Here is a 23150-nt window from a genome sequence, read left to right on the forward strand (position 1 = left end):
AGAAGAAGTAAAAAACTAGAAAGAGCAGAGAACTGATTCTGAACAAACACATCAAGGCTGACTCTGAATGTAACCAATCCTCAAACACTGTAATAAGAATCAGTGCAAATCTCACAAAATCATGGTTGTTCGATCAATTTGCAAATCAAAGATTTCCAGGTGGTTGAGAATTACAGCACCAATGCAATGCTGTATGTACACAGTAGAAGTCTGCCTCCTCTCTAAGGTGCCCCAACAAAGTGCAGTCCTCATTTTCAGGAGTGAAAGCCCTACCCTGGCCTCTTTAACTACACAGTAGAATATGGGAGATTTGAGAATAGCAATTCCCACTACAATCACTCCTACGCTGATTCACTGTTCCCAAGAGCAACCCGTCTCTCAGTGCCCTTGCCACTCCAAACCTTTTATTAAAGTGTCATCAGAGAGATGGGATGAGAAAGGAGGAAGAAGAAGAGAAGATTTTCCTCTTGGTTTGACTTAAATAATAGTATAAAGAAATATGCATGAGGTGGTTTCTTCATTTTTTTCATTCTATCCAAGTTCTCTACTAAAATCTCAAGTTTACATTAGTCTCTGTCTCAGACTTCCAGTGTTTTTCCCTACTTTTCACCCTCTAAAAATATCCTGCAAGAGCTGTCAAGTCCCAATGCCTTTATGATGAGTTTTCGCCCAGGGTTTTCTGGCAGGATTTCAGCCTAAACCACAGTCTTAAACCTCACAAGTCCTTCCAAAGGTATATGAGCTGTTTTTCTCTTCTTAATTATGCAAAGCTGTAAGACTTATAAGAATAACATGTAAGGGACCATTTTCTTAAAAAAAATTATAGTATAAAAATTTTATAGTGGACAATTTTACCAGATTTTAAAATAGTGAATATCTCTCCACCCAGTCACATTTCTGTAAATTTTCCTAAGAAAATAACAGGAATAATGTATAAAGGAAAATAGGGGAGGGGAAGAGTGACCATTTGGTAGTTATAGGTTCCAAAAAAATCCTACTATACACAGCTGAAAGTCCATCAATAAGAAATTGGTTAACAGGATAAGGCACATGTTGGAAAATTACACAGCTATTAAAAATGCTAATGAAAGAATACACATCTATTAACATGAAAAAGAAAAAATATAAAATTTGGTTATAAAAGACTGTAATATGATTCCATGTCTGCAAAAAGTATAAAAAAGATTGTATATGTCATGTGTGAGTACTTATAGAGACATCCAAAAGGAGCATACACAAAAATGTTTATTTTATTCTTCATCCATTTACCTATGTATCAATATATCCATATTTCAGATATATATTTCTACATATTAATATTTGAATTTTTTACAATATGTAGCTTTCATAATTAAAAAAAAATACAAAATGTGTTTCCCTTTATTTAAAAATATGGTATACCACTTACCATTTTGTTCTAAGAGAGTTGACAATGCATTTGCAGCCGCCTGGAAGACTTCCTTTGATGAAGAATGCATCAGCATAGACAGCATCACTTCCCTATGAGCCGGGAACCTTTCAAAAATCCAACCACAACATTAATAGTAATGTTTTTAATAATTAGCTCAAGTTCTCACTTATCATTACCTAATATCTCTAACAAGAAATAAAGGCATATCAATAAACAATATTTTATGGCACCCTCCACTCATAAGAGTGAATTATGCTTAGATAGTTTTGTGTTTAAAAGTTAGACCCAAATCCATTAAACATTAATAAATTAGTATTTCTCTGTTTCTTCAAAAGCTGATAAGCAGTAGAGAGAAAAGAGGCCCAGCAGATATATGAAAAGGTGCTGAGAAAAAAGGTAAAATAAGGAAAAGAAGATAATGAAAACAAGAAAGGAAAAATAAAAAACTATAAAGAAGCAGAGTATGTTTTAAAGAGGTGCAACATAAATATATTTTCTTTCTTTTAATAATACATTTATTTTAAAGATCGCCTATGGATACTGAGGAATAAGTGTCCAGTGAACTAAAATTTATAAACTGCAACATGAATCTCCCTTCCTCTAATCTCTTTTAAAATATTCCTCAACATGGGATTATTAGAATGCTGGTTTAAGAGTTGTCCAAAAAATGACTGTTTTCTTTTCAAAATTAAAATGTTTAATTAAATAGCAGCTGTGTCACTAATTCCCTTCTTATCAGAAGTGGATCATTATATGAAGAGGCTGTCAGGATTTCAGACATAGAAATCTTACTGTTTGAGTTTGCAAATAAGTCATTCAAATCTTAAAACCCAGAGAATACCCAGAGCAAACAGCACAAGTAAAAGCAGTTGCCACAGAACACAAAGGCTCCTGGATATGAAACAAATCTGATATACACAAAATTCCTGTTACAGTTCATATCTCTGGGAGAGAGTGTTGGTCTTACAAATTTTGAGTGGCAGTCCTATTGAAAGCCTGCTCAGGAGATAACCGCTTCCAATAACCCTCTCAAGAGAAGACAGGTCAACACTGTCACATCATATGGGAACTTACCATAGGAGGCTTTCTAACCAAATCTAATTCCTGATATGGACAACCTGCTGGCTAATCATGGCAGTAGAATAGGTCACAGATGGCTCTGCAATTTCTACCACCTGAGATGAATTAGTATGGCATTTTTAAAGGATCAGCCAGAAAACTGAAAGATTCTTTCTCCATGAATCACAAATTACTGAATGGCTCTTTATTCCCAATCTCTCAGTAATAACTGTCAAACATACCACCTCTCCTAACTATTGAAGGCAATGAGCTCAAAATACTATATACCCACTACTATTTTGCAGCAAAATTTAAAACACAAATGCCAATATCAAAAGATTTCTAACAATAAAAGTTACAGTTAAAGTACTTTATATGTATTGATTAAAACATATAACTGAAATTTTCTATCACATAAAACCAAAACTACTGACTGGCCATCTTCATCTCCAAGCTTCTCATGTAAACTGTTTTGGTACATAAGGAGATTATTCAGTGCCCAGCATGCGGCCTCCTGGATTAGGGGAGGAAAAAAAGAAAACTGTGAAAATGTAAACTATTGAAAAACATAATTTTTAATACTAAGATTTATGAGAGTCCAACCTGCACATGCTTGTTCTTTCTGTGCCATGTTAATGCTTTATAGCAGGCTTCTAGCCAAAACAATTTATCTTCTTCCTCTTCATCATCATTCTCCTGATTCTCATTCTTTTCCTCTAAGTCTTGATTTAAGAAAATGGTCTCAGCTTGAAAAAATTAAAAATAAATATATATAACATATATAAAAAACGTGCCTTCAATCTGAACAACCAACTCTAAGTCCATATTTTGAAATGTTGTCAACAGAATGAAGTGTTCTTTAGCAGCAACACTGGTTAATTTATAAAGACAATTTTTAATATAATATACTACTACCATCCTATATAGATAAATGATATAATAAGGAAGAGGGTACCAAAAAAAAAAACTAATTGACTAAAGGAGAAATTAACCAGGTGTAATGGCGAGCACCTGTAGTCCTAGCTACTTGGGAGGCTAAGGTGAGAAAATCGTTTGAGCCCAGGAATTCAAGGTTACAGTGAGCTATGATGGTGCCACTGCACCCCAGCCTGGCACTCCTATTGAAAATGAAACCCTGTCTCTAAAAAATAATAAATATAAACAATAAAAAAAAGACTAGAAGAGGATTGTTTGAAAAGATTGGCTGCTTAATGACAAAGCTAAACCAAGAATGTAAAGCAAAACCCTGTATGAACTGAGATGTGTATACTTGTCATAACTGTTAGTTCCCTTGAAAGTATTCCCTACTGGAAAATAAATTACATTAGGAAAAAAAAGGCATTTAGTGCTTCCTTATCCACATGTGATTCTCCTGTAATAATGTTAATATCTGACATCAGATGCACTGGGTAAGAATTTCCTTTTTAGTAAAGTTACTTACTGAGGAGTGCTAAGCAGCTGAGCGCTGAGATTTGCAACGCTGCATTCTTTGGATACTGCTGCACAGCTTTCACCACACATGCGTGCACCTCATTTAATACCAGGATATTAAAAAAATTACCTGAAAGTTAAGTGAAACATTAGCCGAATTCTCACCCATTGAATTTAAATTACCTTTAATCCTATAACAGTGTGTAAATCAACAATTTTGAATGGTGACAAATATTTTAATGGCATTAAAATATATATTTACTTTAATTAAAATAGCTTAATACGATTGAATAAAGTTCTGAAAAGTTATTTTATGCTGTCATTTATCTTACTTAGACAACAAAAGCGACTGAGCAAAAATAATGATATGAGTTTGGGTTTTATTAACTTTGTGTTCTTTGATTCCCTCTCTTGTCATCATCATATAAAAACAATGAGATGTCTGTAATACATGGCACTATAATAACTACAATATTTATTGTACAAAATAAATTAATTTTCTGCCTTCTAAAAGATGGAAGTCTTAATTCCATTTTTTAGAAGATCTACTTTTTAAATCCTTTTGCTGCAACACCCTTCTTTCACTTTAAGGAATGCTGCTCAGAAAACCCATTGGCACACTTATCATTGTTGGATCTTGTCTATGATGATCATTGGAAAAAAAAAAAAAAAGAGATGATTTCAACACCTCCAGCCCATCCCAGGAAGAAGTCCCATACCTTTTTATACCCCCTCTTCTGGAGATTAACATGACATCCAAAAATCTAAATCCTTATGAGGAAAGAATTGATAAGTGATATTCCAGAAATATGGGCCTCCTTCCATTTAGCTTATTTGTAACTCACTAACAGTCTCCAGGAATCCTTCTAAAAGTAAGAATGAAGCTCCTACATATCTATAAGTGTAATCAGATGATCCCTGAGACACAAAATCGGAAATGGAAAAGAATCTCAAAACCAAAAGGCAGTTTAACCAAATACAGTTCTCCTTTATCAACACCTGCCTCTGTTGCTGCCTCTTCCACATTCACCCCAAGCAGACATTGTCCCCAGCCCTTAGTGGTCACTAGTCTTGGAGAGTCATTTCAAAAAGATTCTCTTCTACTTTTACCAGCTTGTCTACACCCAGGTTGTCCCCATCACCCTCTTTTCCAAACTATTATTCCCATGTCACTGCCAACAGCCGCTCTACCACTGACCAACTGTGCGGCTCTGGGCAAAAACCCAGCAAGACCAGTCTCATGTTCAGACAGCTTGTATGAAAATACATATTAAATTTCATAAAGCTCTTAAATGCATTTAACTCATAATTAGATTATATATTTTGACAAAATGTTAAATATTTATTGACTCTGAGTTTTAATTTTAATTGTGAAGAGGAAGTTAAAAGTTGTATTCAGCTTCTTTTAAAACAATTACAGACACAATAAATTCTCTAGTCATTAAATGGAACAAATAATCTGTTAAGAGGTAAATGGGAGAATAAAAGCATCCTTATCTGAAGATCCATTTGATAGCTTTATATTAATATTTTCAAAAAGTTGTTATAAAATAATTCAAAAATTACTTGAATGATAAATTCCATAGTTTATTTAATTTCAATAGTATAATACCAAGCACCTTTAATGTGCCATTATAGACCTATTTGGTAGTCAAGTACCATTTCCCTAATCACAAAAACAAAACCACTTCTTCCTCTGGCTCATTTCAAAGGATTAAGGTGAACTCACATTTTTATTGCAACTTGTGCAAGTTATAACTTGACCATGATTAAGTTGTAAAACATGAAACAGAGAATTGTACATTAGTATGCTGCTCTAAAAGCTACATTTAAGAAATCAACATTTGCATTTGTTTCAAATGTTCTCAGATAAAAGCCAGTTTGTACAACTACATCCTTCTTCATGAAATCATGAGTAGTCCCATCTGATAAAAAGATAAACTAGTAAATGGCTACTACAGTTTAGAAAGAATGCTTTGTTTTGTTTAGGGATGCAGAATCTGAGCACCAAAACATTATTATCCAGCAACTATAAATCAATTTTAAAAAGACAATAATAATTAAAAATTAAAAAACAAAGACCATCCTATGGAAAAATGGATAAAGGACAGATTGTGTATTTCACAAAGGGAGAAGCACTAATGGCAAAAAAAAAATTTTTGAAAAAAAATTCACCCTTACTTATATTTTCATAACAAGGCAGTAGTAGCATAAAACAAGAAGGAATCCAAATGTCCATGGACAGGAGAAAGGATTAAGTCAATTGTGGTCTATCCACATAATAGATTACTCCACACAGCCACATGCAAAAATATTTGTAATTCTTATAAACATAGTGTCAATTTTTAAAAATTGTGGACAATAATATACAGTATGATTCCATTTTGATGAAGCAAAAACAAGCACACATTAACAATTTTGCTTAGGGAAACATGCAAATGTAGTAAACTATATTTAGAAAGCAAAAGATTTATATTATAAACACAAAATTCTGGACAGCATTCACCTCTGTAGAAAAAGCAAGGGTAGGAAGGAGCCCAGGGTAGCTTCACCAGCACTGGTAATATACTAAAATTTAAGTTGGGTGGTGAGTTCTTTGCATTACACTTCACATTTTCTATATGTCACACTTATTTTTTGTATATATCAACTATTACATAATTATATTTTAAATATAGCCCTAACAATAAAAAACTCATCTATGGAATTACCGTTACAGAAAATAAGATTAAGATAATACTTCTTTTACTTTATGCACATCTATTTTTGCCATCCCTTTTAAAATTCCATCTAAGCATGGCAGAACAATTTGCTACTTTACAATGCTTTCATCCAACATATGTCAATATGCTACTTATCTATCAACATTCATCATATACAAGTAAATATGTTATATATACTTACATCATACAGATTGTGATAATAAATTAACCAGGAATCACAACTCACCTAATGTAAGCCTGTGGAGCAAGCAGCAACTCACTTCTTGAATTTTTTCACTGATAGGGAATGCTTTCATGGCTTCTACCACAATATTATAACACCTGACGTTGCCACTCATGAGGACTTCAACATTGTTACCTAAATTTAAAGAAGTCATAATTATCAACAAGGTAATAATTTTCCCTTCTCAAATATGCATACAAAGATATCTTATATAGATTGTAAATATATGGCAGCATAATGGCTACATTTTCAAATCTATATATCATGTTCTGCCAAATAGCTACAAAAAAATACTATGTTGTTGATTGATAACATAATGGGTTGTAGGACTCATTGTTAACATTAAGGGAAAATTGCTTTATACCTGTTTCTTGGCTTTAAAACTTAAGACCAAAAAAGGAAGAATTTAGAGTGCTTTTATGGCCATAAGTTTCCAAATAAATGAATTTGGGGGCCTATTTCCTAATAAGGCCCTATTTCACTGAAGAATGGCTTTTGCAGTGTTTGTTTTTCTCAAACCAACAATAGGAAAACCAAGATTATGTCACATAATAAAACAGCTAAAATCAGTGATGATCTGTTTCCTCCATTCCAAACAAGCAACCAGTATACAAGACAGCAAAGTCAAGCTTCCTGAAGGTTCCAAGATAGATGGGAGGAAGGATGGGAGAAAGAAAAAGGAGAGGCATAATATTAAAATACGTGACTCAGGGACAAACAGAGGTGAAACAGAAAGGAAGGAAAGAATCCACCAGGAAAAGCAATTAATCAATAAGGAGAGTGAGTTGTGAGCCTATGTGGAGAAAACATTTCTATCTCTGGGTGAAATGTTAACTATTTTTCAAAAAAAAAAAAAAAGCTGTTTGCAAATATTTTTCTTTCTTTTTCAGCACAGCCAAAACTAACCAACTGTTTTCCCAAAAATATATTTTAATGTTTAAATTATATTTTAAAACATTAAATATAGAAAAACTTTTAACAATGAAAGAAAATAGCCTCTTAAAGCAACTCCCTACTTTGACTAAGAACAACAGACTTTATCGCCCTAAGACAGAAATGCGAATGTCTTTCCATTAGAATCAGAGTTTAAAACTCTTGATTTCTAAATTTTTAGCTGCTACGTTCTTTGACCTTTGCATTATGAATCAACATATTTTAAGTGAAGTTATGTCAGATGTGGGTGGAAAACAATGAATTCTAAATACAGCCAGCCCAAAATAAATAAGCCAAGGAAAAGTATAATGAAAAATGTATTCAGTTTGTTGGCAATGATGATTCAGAGAAATGTAAAAGTATGGCTTTTCTCTATTATTGTTCACTTTTAAATGTTTAATTTCCTGTGGATAAGAAAACATTGCCATGTTATAAACATCACAAAGAAAAAGCATTATTTCACAAGGGCATTGAATTTTTACCCTGCCTACACTGAAGTTTCACATCTTCAGAATGCCACACTGATTCCCATATCTGAAACCATATACCCACATTATATTAATATATAGTATATGACATACATATAAAAGTACATATTGTGGAATAATGCTGTCGGTGATTTTAGAACACATACTACATACCAGTACTATTCTATATTGTTCACATTGTTTAACTCATTAAATCCTCAAAACTTCACATGTGGGAGGAGGAAAATATTACTATAATAGATAAATGCATATGTACATCCCGTACTACCCCACACCAGTAATATATGAAGTATGAAATGTTAATGGGCACTTACAAAACAAAATAGAATCTGAGGCACTGCCAGCAAACATATAAAAAATGCTCAACATCTCTAATCATCAGGGAAATGTAAATCAAAACCACAATGAGATATCACCTAACCCCAATGAGATTGGCCTTTATCAAAAAATCTCAAAACAACAAATGCTGGCAAGGATGTGGAGAGATAGGAACACTCTTACACTGCTGGCGGGACTGCAAATTAGTGCAGCCTCTGTGGAAAAGAATTTGGAGATACCTCAAAGAGCTAAAAATAGAAATACCATTTGATCCAGCAATCCCACTACTAGGCATCTACCCAAAGGAACAAGAGTCATTCTATAATAAAGACATCTGCACTCGAATGTTTATGGCAGCATAATTCACTATTGCAAGGATGTGGAAACAACCCAAGTGCCCATCAATCCATGAGTGGATTAATAAAATATGGTATATGTATACAGTGGAATACTACTCAATTACAAAAAACAATGGTGATCTAGCACCTCTTATATTTTCTTGGATAGAGCCTGAGCCATCCTCTGAAGTGAGCTATCATAAGAATGGAAGAATAGGCACCACATGTACTCACCATCAAATTGGCACTAACTGATCAACACCAAGGTGCTCACATGGTAGTAATATTCACTGGGGGTTGGGAGGTGGGGGTGGGTAAACTCACAACTAATGGACGTGGTGAGCATTGTATGGGGGAAGGGCATGCCTCTAATCCTGGCTTGGGTGAGGCAAAGTCATAACATGTAATCAAAATGTTTTTATCCCCATAATATCCTGAAATGAAGAAAAAAAATAATCTGAGGCATTATTTCAGCCCATTAGCAATGATTGGTAGCATAGACAATAAATTACTTACTTCTGATGTGTACTTTATTGTGAAAAAAGTAGCTAGATTTCAAAGCATCACTAAAATGCTACTCAGGAATCACAATAAAGTTCACACTTGGTCCTTCATGAGCTCCACTCTGTCTCCAGCCTTATCCACTGCGTCTTTCCAAGCCTTCCCCTGCCCCTCAATGAAACTCAAGCAGACATCCAGGGATGTGCATGCACAAGTGCACACATGCACGTATGCATGCTCATAAACTCACGGTTTACTGGGCTACTTTCATCTTCTTGAATGCACTACACTCTCTTGCTCCAGCATCCTTAGAGTGCCCACTGCCTGGACACTTTGCCTACATTTCCCCTTCACCTCACGCCTCCCTACACACAAAACTCTCCTCATCCTTCAGTTCTCCTTACTCTAGGGACTTCTACCATCACTTGCCTTATACACTGTAATAACCTCTGTACTTAACTGCATCCCCCACTGTACCATGAGCTCTGAAAAGGCAGAGAACACATTTCTATTTTCCACTATTGTTTCCCCATCACAAAGCCCAGAGCCAGCTGCAGTATAGTCTCAATAAGTATAAATTCATTAAGTGAATAAATGAATGGGATTTAGCATTCACAAGCTTCTACATAATAAAAATATTTTAAAAACATACTCAGAAGATATAATTGTTCACATACAAAAAATAAATCATGTATAGAGGCTACTTACAAGGAATTGCTAGGGAATGTAAACAGTGCAGTACATGAAACACAATTTCCTCTTCATCTTTAAAATTTTTTAATGCACTTAACAATACCATATAATCTTTGTTCTCGACAAATTCAGTCAGTTGCTCCTCTGAAACTAAAAAATGACAGACAAGAATAATTAAGTTTAAAGATGATATAAAAGCTTACTCAAAAAATATAATGTTTTGTAATAGTGGCATGGGGCACATCAAATATAATATGCTTAAATAAAAATAAATTCCTATAAAAAACAGCCCTTCCCAAGAATTTTATAATGGGAAAACAATCTATTGAGAGTAAAATAATTTTATTTTTACCTATATTAGTTACTCCATGTTTTGAAATTTAAGAGTGTTAATCACCAAACAGTTCTCAGAAAAATGAAATTATTTACAATTTCATTTGGAAAATTCTAGAGAAAACTGACTAGTGACTAATAAAGTACTGAAAGTGAACATGTTATAATACTTAAAAGACAGGAGTTAATGGTACACTGTTGAAGGCCGGCTCAGCTGAATATTAATATGTCAGGTCAAGAGTTGTGAACTTGAGCAAATGACAAGTAATTAGACTTTGAAATACTGTCAATGGTTTTCTATCAGAGAGCAAAATTTTTCATTAATTTTTGTAATTAAGGTCTTTTGATAAAGCCACTGAGTTCCATTTGGAGTCATTTTAGTAGGCAAAAACCTCAAAAACATGTGTAAAAGGCTGGGCACGGTGGCTCACTCCTGTAATCCTACTACTTTGGGAGGCCAAGGTGAGAGGATCACTTGAGCCCAGGAGTTCAAGACCAGCCTGAGCAAGAGCAAGATCCCATCTCTACAAAAAATAGAAAAATTAGCCAGGCATGGTGGTACGTGCCTATAGTCCCAGCTATTCGGGACGCTGAGACAGGAGGATCCCTTGAGCCCAGGAGTTTGAAGTTGCAGTGAGCTATGATGACACCACCGCACTCTAGCCTGGGCAACAGAGCGAGACTCGGTCTCAAAAACCAATGTGTAAAAACCTGGTTTATCTAGCCTGAGAATGGCACCAACAACAAAAATGTTTGAAAATGCAGCACTCTTTGTGATCTACGTTGTTTTTCAATTTTATGACAATCTGGCCCTATAATATAATGTAAAATTGGTTAAGTTCTTCTGACAAAGGAGGGATATCATGGAACTTTCTCATTTTATATAGTAGTGTCCACAGTACATTTTCAAATTTTGAAAATTAACTTTATAGTTGTCCCTGAGTCCTGGGGAACTTGATACTCTTGGAAAAGTCAGAAATTTTTCTACTATACATTTATAATCATAATACTCTCAGCACTGATGATCTTTCTGCTGAGTTAGAGTCTTGTTTTTAACATGCCCTGGTCCATCTCCATGTGTCCTGGAGGGACCCAACAATGCTGGTAAGAGAGTGATGTCAGCCCTTCTTCCATGGATAAGAATGTGTCCCTGAACTGCAACAGAAAAGATTACGGAGCTTGCAAGACAATAAAACTTCAAACTTTATCAGGCCCAATTCTTATCAAAAGCTCAGTTGCAAGATATAACATCTGTAAAAGATAGCTTGAAAGACATGAAGTTCTTCTATTCCTCCCTCAGTGAACTATCTTCTCCTCCACCACGTCTGATCATCAAAGAGCTGGGTACCAGGCCCATGCTGTTCTGACTGTCACTGTCACTGAAATATACTTTGTAATCCCTGCAAAATGTGTGTACTTGATCATCTCAGCCAGGGAAAACCATGAGAAGATTTTCTCGGGTTTCCCATGAGACCAATTGCTTCTCCTGAGTAATGGATTTACTTTTATCTTAAGAAATTTTGTAGCCAATGATATTCACCTCTTCTTTGCCAGATAGGAAGCAAAGAGACAACTTTCTGGCCCACCCTTTGCTAGTATATAGGACCTTAAGTACAGAGTAAATGTAACCTAGCTTCGTATCATTTTCCCTTCACCCGTTTTCTCATCCATTTTTTTCTATGTATTATAATTATCTATAAACCGTTCAAAGTCCTGGAATGAGAGACAGGAAATTAAACAGTGTTAGGTAATCTATCCCATTCCTGGAACTGCCAGAAATTAGAGTGGGAAACTGACACTGACACTGACACAGGGTAGCATAAATCATTCTTACCCTAAACCCCTGGCACAGTTGATTCTCATAATGATAACACAAGGGGCTCTCGGAACTATGTTCCCTCAGGCAGGTTGCTCATGTCACCTGCTCTGACCCATTTTCTCATCAAGTCAGCAGAATGACTAAACAAAGGTTCCAACCAACTCTAAAATTACACGCTAATCTCTGTTATCAATCTCAGTGCCAAGCTATGAAATGCATTAGTCTTTTTCCTAAGCGACACTTTGTAAGCCTCCTGGTTCTTTACGCAGAGCCTTGAACAACTTCTAAAATCTCTGGTGATGACTCAACATTGTAAACCCAAATGTAACCTATGCTTGACTTCACAGTTTTATTTTTTCTTTCATAACACCCACACATCCAGTTTTCAAAGTAAACCTTACACCTGTTAAGCAATAGAAGAAAGTCTACTCCAATGGCATGATTTATAATCCGTGAATGAAATTCACTCCCCCAAAATAAACAATATTTCTGAATTAACCCCATTACTTACCTTCGACAGACAACTCCCACTTCTTAATAAATAGTACGATCTTAGACACCTTCTTCTTATAGTCATATTCTCCTTTTCCCATTATAAGCCCTTTTTTCTTATATATACTTCAAAATAAAGAATTTGACATTTTTAAATACCTCTTTCAAAGAGCACATGCAATGCTTTGCATCCAAGTTTCTGGATTTCGTCATTGGCTGAAAATGTGTTCATGGCATCGAAAATTAACAAGAAAATATCACTTTCTTCATCCAATATCAGCAAAGTGATTTTACCTATTTTGAAGAAAATAATATGCCACAAGTAAACAGTTGCTTGAACACTTGATGTGTTAATTTTTACATGAGGACTATGAATGGTTTGTAGACTTTTCTTTTTGATAAACCACTTAATTTGCCCCAGATGTAAGAGCTATGAGGATCTAGAGTGTTTCTAAAAGAGATAAATTCCCAATTCACTTTACTCTAATTTTATGATTCCCAATCAATACTTCTAGCCTAGAATTCTCGCTCTAAACTCCTGAAATATATTTCTATCCACCTTAGACAACACCATCTGAATATTCCACGGCCACCCCAAACCTGGCCCATTCTTGTTCCCTGTCTTCATCAGTGATACCATCATCCAATAGCTACCCAAGAAACTACGGAGTCTTCTTCCTTCTTCCACCCTCCCTCTCTCTTCTCATTCTCTGTTCAATGAAACAACTCATTAAAAAGTCCTTCAAGTGTACCTCCTAAACATCTTGAAAACTCTCTTTTAAACAAGGCCCCTTCATTCCTACTGTGTTCAGGACTTTATCAATCTCACACCTAGAATGCAGAAACAATTGCTCAATTGCTCTGCTGGCCCAAATCTCTACCCAACTAATTTATTCCTGACATTGTATTTCAAAAACACAAATGTGGTCTTGCAAAGCTCTTGCTGAAATCATCGAAGGCCTTATGACAAACAAGGCCCTCCACAAAACAAACTTCAGTCCATGGAGCCCATCAGCCCCACGCTCTTCCACACATTGTCTCCACTGCAAACATGCTAAACCCTTTGCTCCTCACTAAACTTTTTCTTTGATATCCCTTTGCACTTGCACTAGCTGCATGGAATATGCTTGCCTTTTTCTACATGAAACACAATTCAAGAAATAACACAACACCTATTCTGTCAATAAAAATAATAGTACTGGAATAGGAGTGTAGTACTATACAGTAAACACTTTTGCAGCACATAATATGTCAGAAACTGGTTGAAGCACTTCACTATCACACATTTGATCCTCAGCACAACTCGATGAGGGAAGTGCAACTCCCATTTGAGAGATCAGAAAACTGAGGCACAGAAAGGTTGAGTGACTCGAGTGACTTTGCCCAAGGTCCAGCAACTAATAAGAGGCAGAGCTGGATAAAAAGGTAGGCAGTTCATGTCCATGCTCTTCACTCCTACAAGTGAGTTCAGCAACTCTCTCCTCTATGTTCCTACAATAGTTTTCTTCATACCTGTTATGATACTTTCCTTGTAAAATTGCAATTATTTCTCTGAATGCTTTTATCTGTCTGCTTATGCTGTACAATTCAGTTGCCACTAATCATATGTGGATATTTAAACTCAAATTTAAGTTAATTTAAATTAAATAAAATTAAAATTCAGTTTCTCACATTTCAAATGTTCAATAGCCATATATGACTACTAGCTATGGTATTAGACAACAACACTGACACAGAACATTTCCACCACTGAAAAATGTTATATTAGATAGCTGAAAGTGAACATCTATATTATAAGGGTTTTGCTTCATCTGTCTTAGAATTCTTTTTTTTCCTTTCTTTTCTTTTTTCTTTTTTCAGAGACAAGGTCTCATTCTGTCGCTCAGGCTAGAGTACAGTGGCACAATCATAGTTCACTGTAATCGTGAATTCCTGGGCCCAAGCAACACTGCCTCAACCTCCCAAGTAGCTGAGACTAACAGGCGCACACCACCACACCCAGCTAATTATTATTTTTTTTATTTTTTATTTTTTGTAAAGACAGTCTCACTATGTTGCCTCACTATGGTCTCGAACTCCCGGCCTCAAGTGATCCTCCTGCTTCAGCCTCCCAAAATTCTGGGATTACAGGTGTGAGTCACAGCACCTAGCCAGTTGTCTTAGGATTCTCTAGCACCCAGCACAACAGTAAGTGGCCAATAAACTATTAAATCAACTAACTAATAGCCAGACAATAAAAATGATTCACAAATTAACCACCAAGTATCTGAAATGAACTTTAAAACACATGTAAAACTTACCTAATGGCTCAAAATTCTGAATGTTATATGGGAGAAATCACATTAACTAGTCTTTTCAAAACACATGTCAAGCTTCCTAACTACCTACAAGCTGCTGACATCAATATATTCTAGTGTTGGGAGATTTTTTCAGATTTATAAACCCTAATCTTCCTGTCTATTGCCAAATGGAGAATGAACCCCATCCCCCAAGGATGGGATTAAAATTAATCATGGTTGAGACTAGGTAGTATATGTCATTAAATATGGTAATAAAAGGCTATGGTGAAATGCTGGGTACCTGCTGGTCTTTCCTATCTCTCTTCCTTTACACCCTGTCTTTACTCTCTTTCTTCCTTTCTCTTTCTCCTGCAGGGTCTTCATCAGTTACCAGGGCTGATGAGGCCTGATGAGACCATTTAAAACCTTCCTGCCCACATGTCCAGCCTCTCTCATGCTATCCTCCCAGGCCTCTGCGCCCACATTTGTCTTGATCTGAAATGCCCTCCCCTCTGTGGAAGGAAACTCCTCCTAGACCTTCAAACTTAGCTCCCCTGTGAGTAGCCTTTCTTCTCAAAACCTCATACAACAGCGAGCACCCACCACAGCAGTGACCACAGCTACTGCACCATATCAAGATTCCTTGTTCTCAGGTCCAGGATGCCCCAGGCAAAAGTTTTCTCAGGCAAAGAGGCTGACGTGACGAATCAGACCCTGGTTCTACCACTCAGTAGCTAAGGCAATCTCTCTGTGGTTCAGTGCTTCTCACCTAGAAAACTAAAATCCCTGTCGCAGGCGGTGTTTTGAGGTTTCTGTGTTTAAAAGCAATGTGAAGCATTTTACACGTGAAACTTGGCATCTAGCGAGCACCCAAGAGTAATGCTATAATATGTATTTTTTAAATATTACTATTATGGCATACCTTAGATATATAGTATAGAAAGCACATTAAAGATATATATGGAAAAAGATATAATAATGGCAAGGGCATGAATGGCCACCAAGCTAGTGGGAAAGTGAGATGTGGGACTAGATTTGGGGAGCAAACCTGGGGCTAGAAATAGAGATTTGGGAGTGGTATATAAGGTAATGTTTAAACCTCTGACTCAGGGGGATGGGCGGGACATGGGCAATATATATAACCTGAGCTTTTGTACCCCCATAATAAGCTGAAATAAAAAAATAAAATAAAATAAAATAAAATAAAATTTAAAAAAGCCAAGGTATTAAATGAGATTTTTGAGAAACAAAGTGTACAGAAAAGGGATAAGGAGAGAAGACAGAAACAGAAAGAACTTTGGAAATCAATGATATTTAGGTTACACTATGTTATGATCCTACAAAAAAGTTAAAACACATTTAATATATGTCAAATATTTTTTTAAATTTCAGTCAACATGAAAAACATATATGTGTATTACCTGAAGATAGGAGGAGATCTAAGGCCTTCAGTCCAACTGTTGACAGGTTGATACTGGCATTATGAACTGTTAGCATTTTAAGAATCAGTCTAGAATTAAAAACAGAAATCAAGATAAGTATGAAATATCATATTAAGAGGTTTGCTTATTTAGACATTGTTTTTTATTCATCTATATTTTTATTAGTCTTGTATTTAATACTCTATAGTGAAGTTCATGTGTTTTTTTCTTTCTACAAACTTGAGCCAGGCTTATAAAAATTAATGGGGAATTTTAATTAGCTTTATTGTGATGAATATTCCACAGTGTATGTGTATATAAAATCATCAATTGTCCACACCTTACATATAAACAATTTTTAATTGTCAAGTATACCGCAATAAAGTTGGGGGAAAAAACAAAATTGACAGGGAACTACTATGAATCTAATTGGAAAAGTTATAACTACTCCTTATTTTCCACTAAATATTCAAATTCAGTTATTAACTATTTTCACCTAACTTCATATCCAAAATATCATGAAGGGTTATATACATCAAGAAAGCAAGGCCCCCTCACCCCAAAAAAAGAAAGTCCATTTTTATATGTGATGTAAACTTATGAATTATATTATTCATGTCCATATATTAAAATATAGGGAGATGTAATAAAGATGTTAGTTTATGTAAATTAAGAATTCATTAAATTATTTAAATTATTGACTGCTACTATTTTTAAAAGAGAAATTAATAATATTTTACATTAGAAAGTGAACCTCTGGGAGGTCAAGGTGGGAAGATGGCTTGAGCTCAGGAGTTCAAGACCAGCCTGAGCAAGAGTGAGACCTGTCTCTACTAAAAATAGAAAAAAATTAGCTGGACAACTAAAAATAGGAAAAAAAAAATTGGCCGGGCATGGTGGTGCATGCCTGCAGTCCCAGCTACCTGGAAGGCTGAGGCAGGAGGATCACTTGAGCCCAGGAGTTTGAGGTTGCTGTGAGCTAGGCTGATGCCACAGCACTCTAGCCCTGGCAACAGAGCAAGACTCTGTCTCAAAAAAAAAAAAAAAAAGAAAGTAAACTTTACATATCAGTAGTATTTCATTAGTCCAAAGTCACAAGATTTTAATCCCTATGTTACCAACTCTGAAATAAAAACTTTAACCTACTTCTGCTCAGCATTGTTTGCCTTTACATTGTTGGGAGAAGACTGACCTGACAACATCCAGAGCTTCATCTAGATTCAAGACACTGGTCACATGTACCATTCCCACTGTTCCTAACTTCATCACAAAAGAAGAAATTCCTTCTTTAGTATTGGTAAGGCTTTGGAGGGAGAAAGATCTTAAATATAGGGAAATAGGTTTGATGATAAATTTTGCTGGGAATGATCTCATACACTCCACTGTAGAGAGCAGTGTGTCTATCTCATTCACAATTGCATTGCTTCTGGCCTACGGGAGAGGCATAAATAAACATTTGATGAATGGAGGATGGATGAATGAACCAACAAGGGAGTAAGTGAATGAAAGAATAAATGAAGGAAATTTCCTATAGAAATGCTTATTTAATTTGGACAGTTGGTTCATCCTAGAATATCACTAGATGAGTTTTCCACACTCCCTGAGGTTACAGATTGGCTCATCTTTGGAGATCTTGGAAATTCTCAACCAAACCAAGGGACATTTAAAGTTAGAATTCTTAATTACAGGTATATTTTGGGTAGTTCCACATTAAATGCTGTACACTTTAGAACTGACTCATAGAATTTCAAAGATTAGCTTGGAGATGAGAACACAGACTAATTACAAATATGCTGTATTCAAAACATACCCTTTAAATGCTGAAAACTGAAGAACAGCAACACATTTTTCAAAAATAAAAAAATGTATAAGCACAGATATGCTCACCCATGAACAAACACATAGCTCCAATTTATCTAAATTGATAGCTATAGTTGATACTGATCAATAATACAAAGATGTAAAATTTAGTTTTACACAAATTATGTTTTTCTAAAGCAATATATCATTGGAAGCAAAAATTATTCACAGTTTTCTTCTCTGTGGTAGAGAAAAGTCACATTAGGTATAAAAAAATACTTAATGACAGAAGATTTTTTAAATGTCAAGAAACAAAGTTATCCAAAAAGGGTTTTCCCAGAAACCCATTTTTCTTCAGAAAATGTTTTCTTAATTAATTATGGCTAAGGAAGTAGTCTCATCTAAGAAATCATTATGCTACAAACTGCAAAAACATAGCTGGTAAAATATTATAGCTATCAAGAGTTGGCTGCAGATGTGCAGAAAGGTAATTTTCCTCTTTTTTCTTCTTTTGAAAGCCATAGTTTCAACTCACTAAATATGTATGTATGAATATACATAAATGTACTATTTAGAGACAGAACAGCATAAACTTTTAAATTACCACTTACAGAACTAACTTTTCAGTTCCCATATTTTTTAAAAGCTAGTGGCTTGCATCAGTTCTACTATGAAAAAGTAAAAACTCTTCTTGGTTTGAATCCCTAAATAGTCATCAAAAATCTACAATTTAACCAGTTGTATAATTATAATTATATTATTAACCTCAAACCCCTGGGTTCAAGCAATCCTGCTATCTCACGCTCCCAAGTACCTGGGACTACAGGCATGCACCACCATGCTCAGCTAATTTTTAACTTTCTCTAGAGATGGGGCCTTGCTATACTGCCCAGACTGGTCTCAAATGCCTGGCCTCAAGTGATTCTCCCACCATGGCTTCCTAAAGTGTTGGGATTACAGGCATGAGCCATTGCAGCTCACCTGTATTTTAAAGAATTTTAGTGGCGTGGCCTCAGCTTGAAAATATGATGTATCAAGGGAAAGGCTGTTATATGCATAGGTAAATATCAGTGCAGTTTGTTTTTACACGTCTGTCATACTTACTGGTGAACACCAAGGACTTCCCAATCATGTCCAATATCCTGGGGTCCCATTAAGCTTTGCATTGTACCAGGGCAGATTTCTATTAATTTGCATAGAAGTGACCAACCCACCTGAAAGCAAGAAAGGAAAATATTCACATTTTTTTAAAGGATGCTAATGGAACATATTCAGTCAAACATGAATCTCTTCACTCTTAGAGGAATAGGTGACTATATCATTTTTAAATAATTATCTTAAAACAAAATGATACCCTGAAGTGCCTACTGAGAAACAAAAGCAAGCCATCCAGTATGCTTAGAACACATCTTTCTCCAAAAGTCATACTAGAAGGGCAAACAAAAAAATTATAACATTTCTGAATGATGAAAAACATAGACATGCTTATCATCCAAATAAATCATAATAAAATAAAATACAATACAAAAAATAGTTTTAGAGGGCATACCAAGATTAAAGAGTGCAAGAATGGCTATACTCAGATCTTAGTACTTTTTAAGTTACATCTCCCTGACGGAATTTCTTCCAAGTATTTAGGATTTTGATCACAGGAAACAATGAAGTGTCTTGGAATGGAGGATTAAGGGGAAGTTGAAGATTTTAGTGGCAAAGTGTAAGTTTTCTGGAATGACTGCTCCCCGAGTAGAGGAGCCAGAACAGCAGCAAGAGAAATGTCATTGTCCAGGGACTGCATCTACATCTGTTACAGGAAAAAGAGAAAGGGCACCATAATATAGAGAGGAGGTAGAACTCCTCAATGCCCCCCTTCTAGATTTTTCTAGAATGTCTAAATACGAACTGATGAGGTCCAGAGATCACAGATGTCCCTAGGTTCTTCCACATCTCCAAATGAAATATGGACTTATTGATGCATTTTCAATATATCTTCACTCAGTCTGTCTACATATGATGCCAACTTGAATAAGCTGTTTTTTACCCTGAAAAAAATTTGAGGTCTTGATTTCAAACTAGAGACATTAATAAAATTTAACCCACTCTTCCTACTGTATATTCCTCTCTAAATTTAAAGGACTTTCAATTCTTTTATATTACACTATAGAACTATACTTGATATGGTCAGGAAAAAACAAAATAGAAAATGCATATATATGTAGCATGTAGAGATTAATGAAAAAGTTAAGTATGAGGTGTGATAAATACCAATAAAATATGGATCCTGAAAGTAAGACTCACTGTGAGCTGGAATTACTCAGAAAAGGATATCATATGGATGAGGTAGAACTTGAGCCAGATTTCCAAAGAACGCTCCAAAACTGATGAGCGGCGAGGAGAGTAGGATGCTATATGGTAAGGACACTGCTACAGGGGAGGAGGCTATTTCGAGACAAGACTGGATGCATAAGTGGAGTTGAATGTTGCAGAGAGTTGAATGACAAGGTGAGAAATTTATATGTATCCAATAAAGAATAACAGCTCAAGTTTCTTACTTGGTTACAAGAGTAAACAAGGACTATTTCAAAAAGATAAAAATGGTTATGTAAGATTTCTTTTCAATATCATTTCTGGATCTTTTCCAGATTAAACGTGAATTGCTTTATTTTGTCATTACTTCCTTTTACATAATTTCAAATTGCTTTAAAAGGCAGCAATTTCTGACAGTTATTTCTTCCTATACTATTTAAGTAGGACATCCTCCTCCACGTAAGCTGAACAGACGTTGACAATCCAGCTGTCATGGAAACCGACTATTTTTGTGCTTTCATAAAATACATTGAGACTTTTTCCCCCAACTATTTAAGAAAATAATATTCTGAACAGTTTTTGATGGGGGAAAAAAATCACATAGGATGCTAAAGTTATCTCAGTACCTGCATGGATGACTCAAGAAAAAAAAAAAAAAACTTGTTTTGTGTTGGTTGGTGAAACAACAGTACAAGTAATTGCTTTGCAAAAATATGCAGGCAGCTGAGCTCTCAGTCACTTCCATGATTAAATGGAATCTCCAGCAGCAAAGCAGAGGTAACAATTGATCCATTAATCTATTCAATTAAAAGCTTATCTTCCAAAGAGAGAAGTTTCCTGTCCTTCACAGTTACAATACAATCAAATTGGTAGTTTTACCTTATTATAACTGTTCTATAAACTCAAGCATGGAATTAATGCACAATAGGAAAGAGTCTGGGTTTAAAGAAAATTTTAGCCCTTTTCATTTATTTTACTCCCCTTCCTCAAAGGTTGAAACTGTGTGAATAAAAAGAAATAAAATTTAGGAGCACAGTGAAATGATGGGCAGGAAAAGAAAAATGTAAGGCAGCTAACCTGACTATAAATTCTCTAAAAACTGTCATTTACTAAGAATCATTAATAAAATAACAAAAAAAAGCTTGACAATAAAAATTCAGAGTCTGGAATATCATGTTAAATGAATTCTGGAAATAAACCTTCACATTTATTTTTGAAGAGTAATTTACCTTAACTGCTTATATTCATCATTAAGAGTTTTTAATTTGGCACTTCCAGCTAATCCAACTTATAGAGCATTAAAGGATACTTAGAGTAATTACCAATAATATGAAGAAACTTGAAGAAAAAACCTACTTTCGAGTGGAGTATGAAAATGTCAGTATAGAGACCCCTTTCTACATCCCTTTGATGAGGTCAAAAGTACAATAATTAAAATTGATGTCAAGGTAGCTAGCATGGCCACAGTATTGGTGCTTTTTACTTGCTTACACAAAAAGCTTGTGAATTCAGCATCCAGTGGATAATGAAAGGGATTCTGAAGGTGTGTGAAGACTTGAGTCTTGGCTCTGTTACAAGCTCTGTGATCCTCAATGAGCTACTTACTCTCACTGAGCTATGAAAGTCAAATATCTAGTAAGATTTCTGGAAGGGCAATGAGATTCCAGTGATGATATAATATACATAATGCCCCTTGTAGATACATACACATATGGAGCTAAAATTAGTGATTTTATTCCATTAAATTACCACATCAAAAGACTATTCCTCATATAAAACACTGGAACAGAGTGGAGAACCCAGATATAAATCCACCCACTTACAGCCAACTCATTTTCAACAAAGGTGCTAAGAACATGCATTGGAGAAAGGACAGTCTTTTTAATAAATGGTGCTGAAAAAACTGGATATTCACATGCAGAAGAATGAAACTACATCCCCATCTTTCACTGTATACAAAAATCAACTCAAAATGGATTAAGATTTAAATGTAAGATCTGAAACAATGAAACTGCTAGAAAAAAATTGGGAAAACACTATAGGACACTGGTGTTGGCAAAGATTTTTTGGGAAAGACCTCAAAAGTAAAGGCAACAAAAGCAAAAATAGACTAAGGGGATCACATCAAGCTAAAAAGCTCTGTACAACAAAAGAAACAGTTAACAAAGTGAAGACACAACCTACAGAATGGAGAAAACATTTGCAAACTATCCATCTGACAAAGGATTAATAACGAGAATATACAAGGAACTCAACTCAATGATAATAAAACAAATAAACCAATTAAAATATTGGCAAAGACCCGAATAGACACTTCTCAAAAGAAGACGTACAAATGGCCAATAGATATATGAAAAATGCTCATAACTAATCATCAGGGAAATGCAAATCAAAACCACAATGAGATATCATCTCACCTCAGTTAGAATGGCTATTACCAAAAAGATAAAAAATAACAAATGCAAGTGAGGATACGGAGATAAGGGAACGCTTTTACACTGTTGGTGGGAATGTAAAGTATATGGAAAACAATATGGAGATTCCTCAAAAAACTAAACATAAAACTACCATATAATCCAGCAAT

At 35.1% G+C, this 23150-nt stretch overlaps 1 protein-coding gene across 1 annotated transcript in view; it reads right to left on the reverse strand.

Moving 5' to 3' along the window:
* Positions 1 to 23150, reverse strand: part of LRRK2 (leucine rich repeat kinase 2) — a 129565-nt gene that overhangs the window by 103268 nt on the left and 3147 nt on the right. Inside the window, exons 3-11 of the mRNA XM_045554018.1 lie at positions 19367 to 19476; positions 16463 to 16551; positions 12922 to 13056; positions 10134 to 10268; positions 6851 to 6982; positions 3912 to 4031; positions 3074 to 3216; positions 2905 to 2984; positions 1409 to 1515 (exon numbers count right to left, since the gene is read on the reverse strand). Of these exons, the coding sequence (XP_045409974.1) occupies positions 1409 to 1515; positions 2905 to 2984; positions 3074 to 3216; positions 3912 to 4031; positions 6851 to 6982; positions 10134 to 10268; positions 12922 to 13056; positions 16463 to 16551; positions 19367 to 19476 (1051 nt within the window). The remainder of the gene's footprint in view (positions 1 to 1408; positions 1516 to 2904; positions 2985 to 3073; positions 3217 to 3911; positions 4032 to 6850; positions 6983 to 10133; positions 10269 to 12921; positions 13057 to 16462; positions 16552 to 19366; positions 19477 to 23150) is intronic.

Source organism: Lemur catta, chromosome 6 (genome assembly GCF_020740605.2).
Source record: "Lemur catta isolate mLemCat1 chromosome 6, mLemCat1.pri, whole genome shotgun sequence".
NCBI classification, from domain to species: domain Eukaryota; kingdom Metazoa; phylum Chordata; class Mammalia; order Primates; family Lemuridae; genus Lemur; species Lemur catta.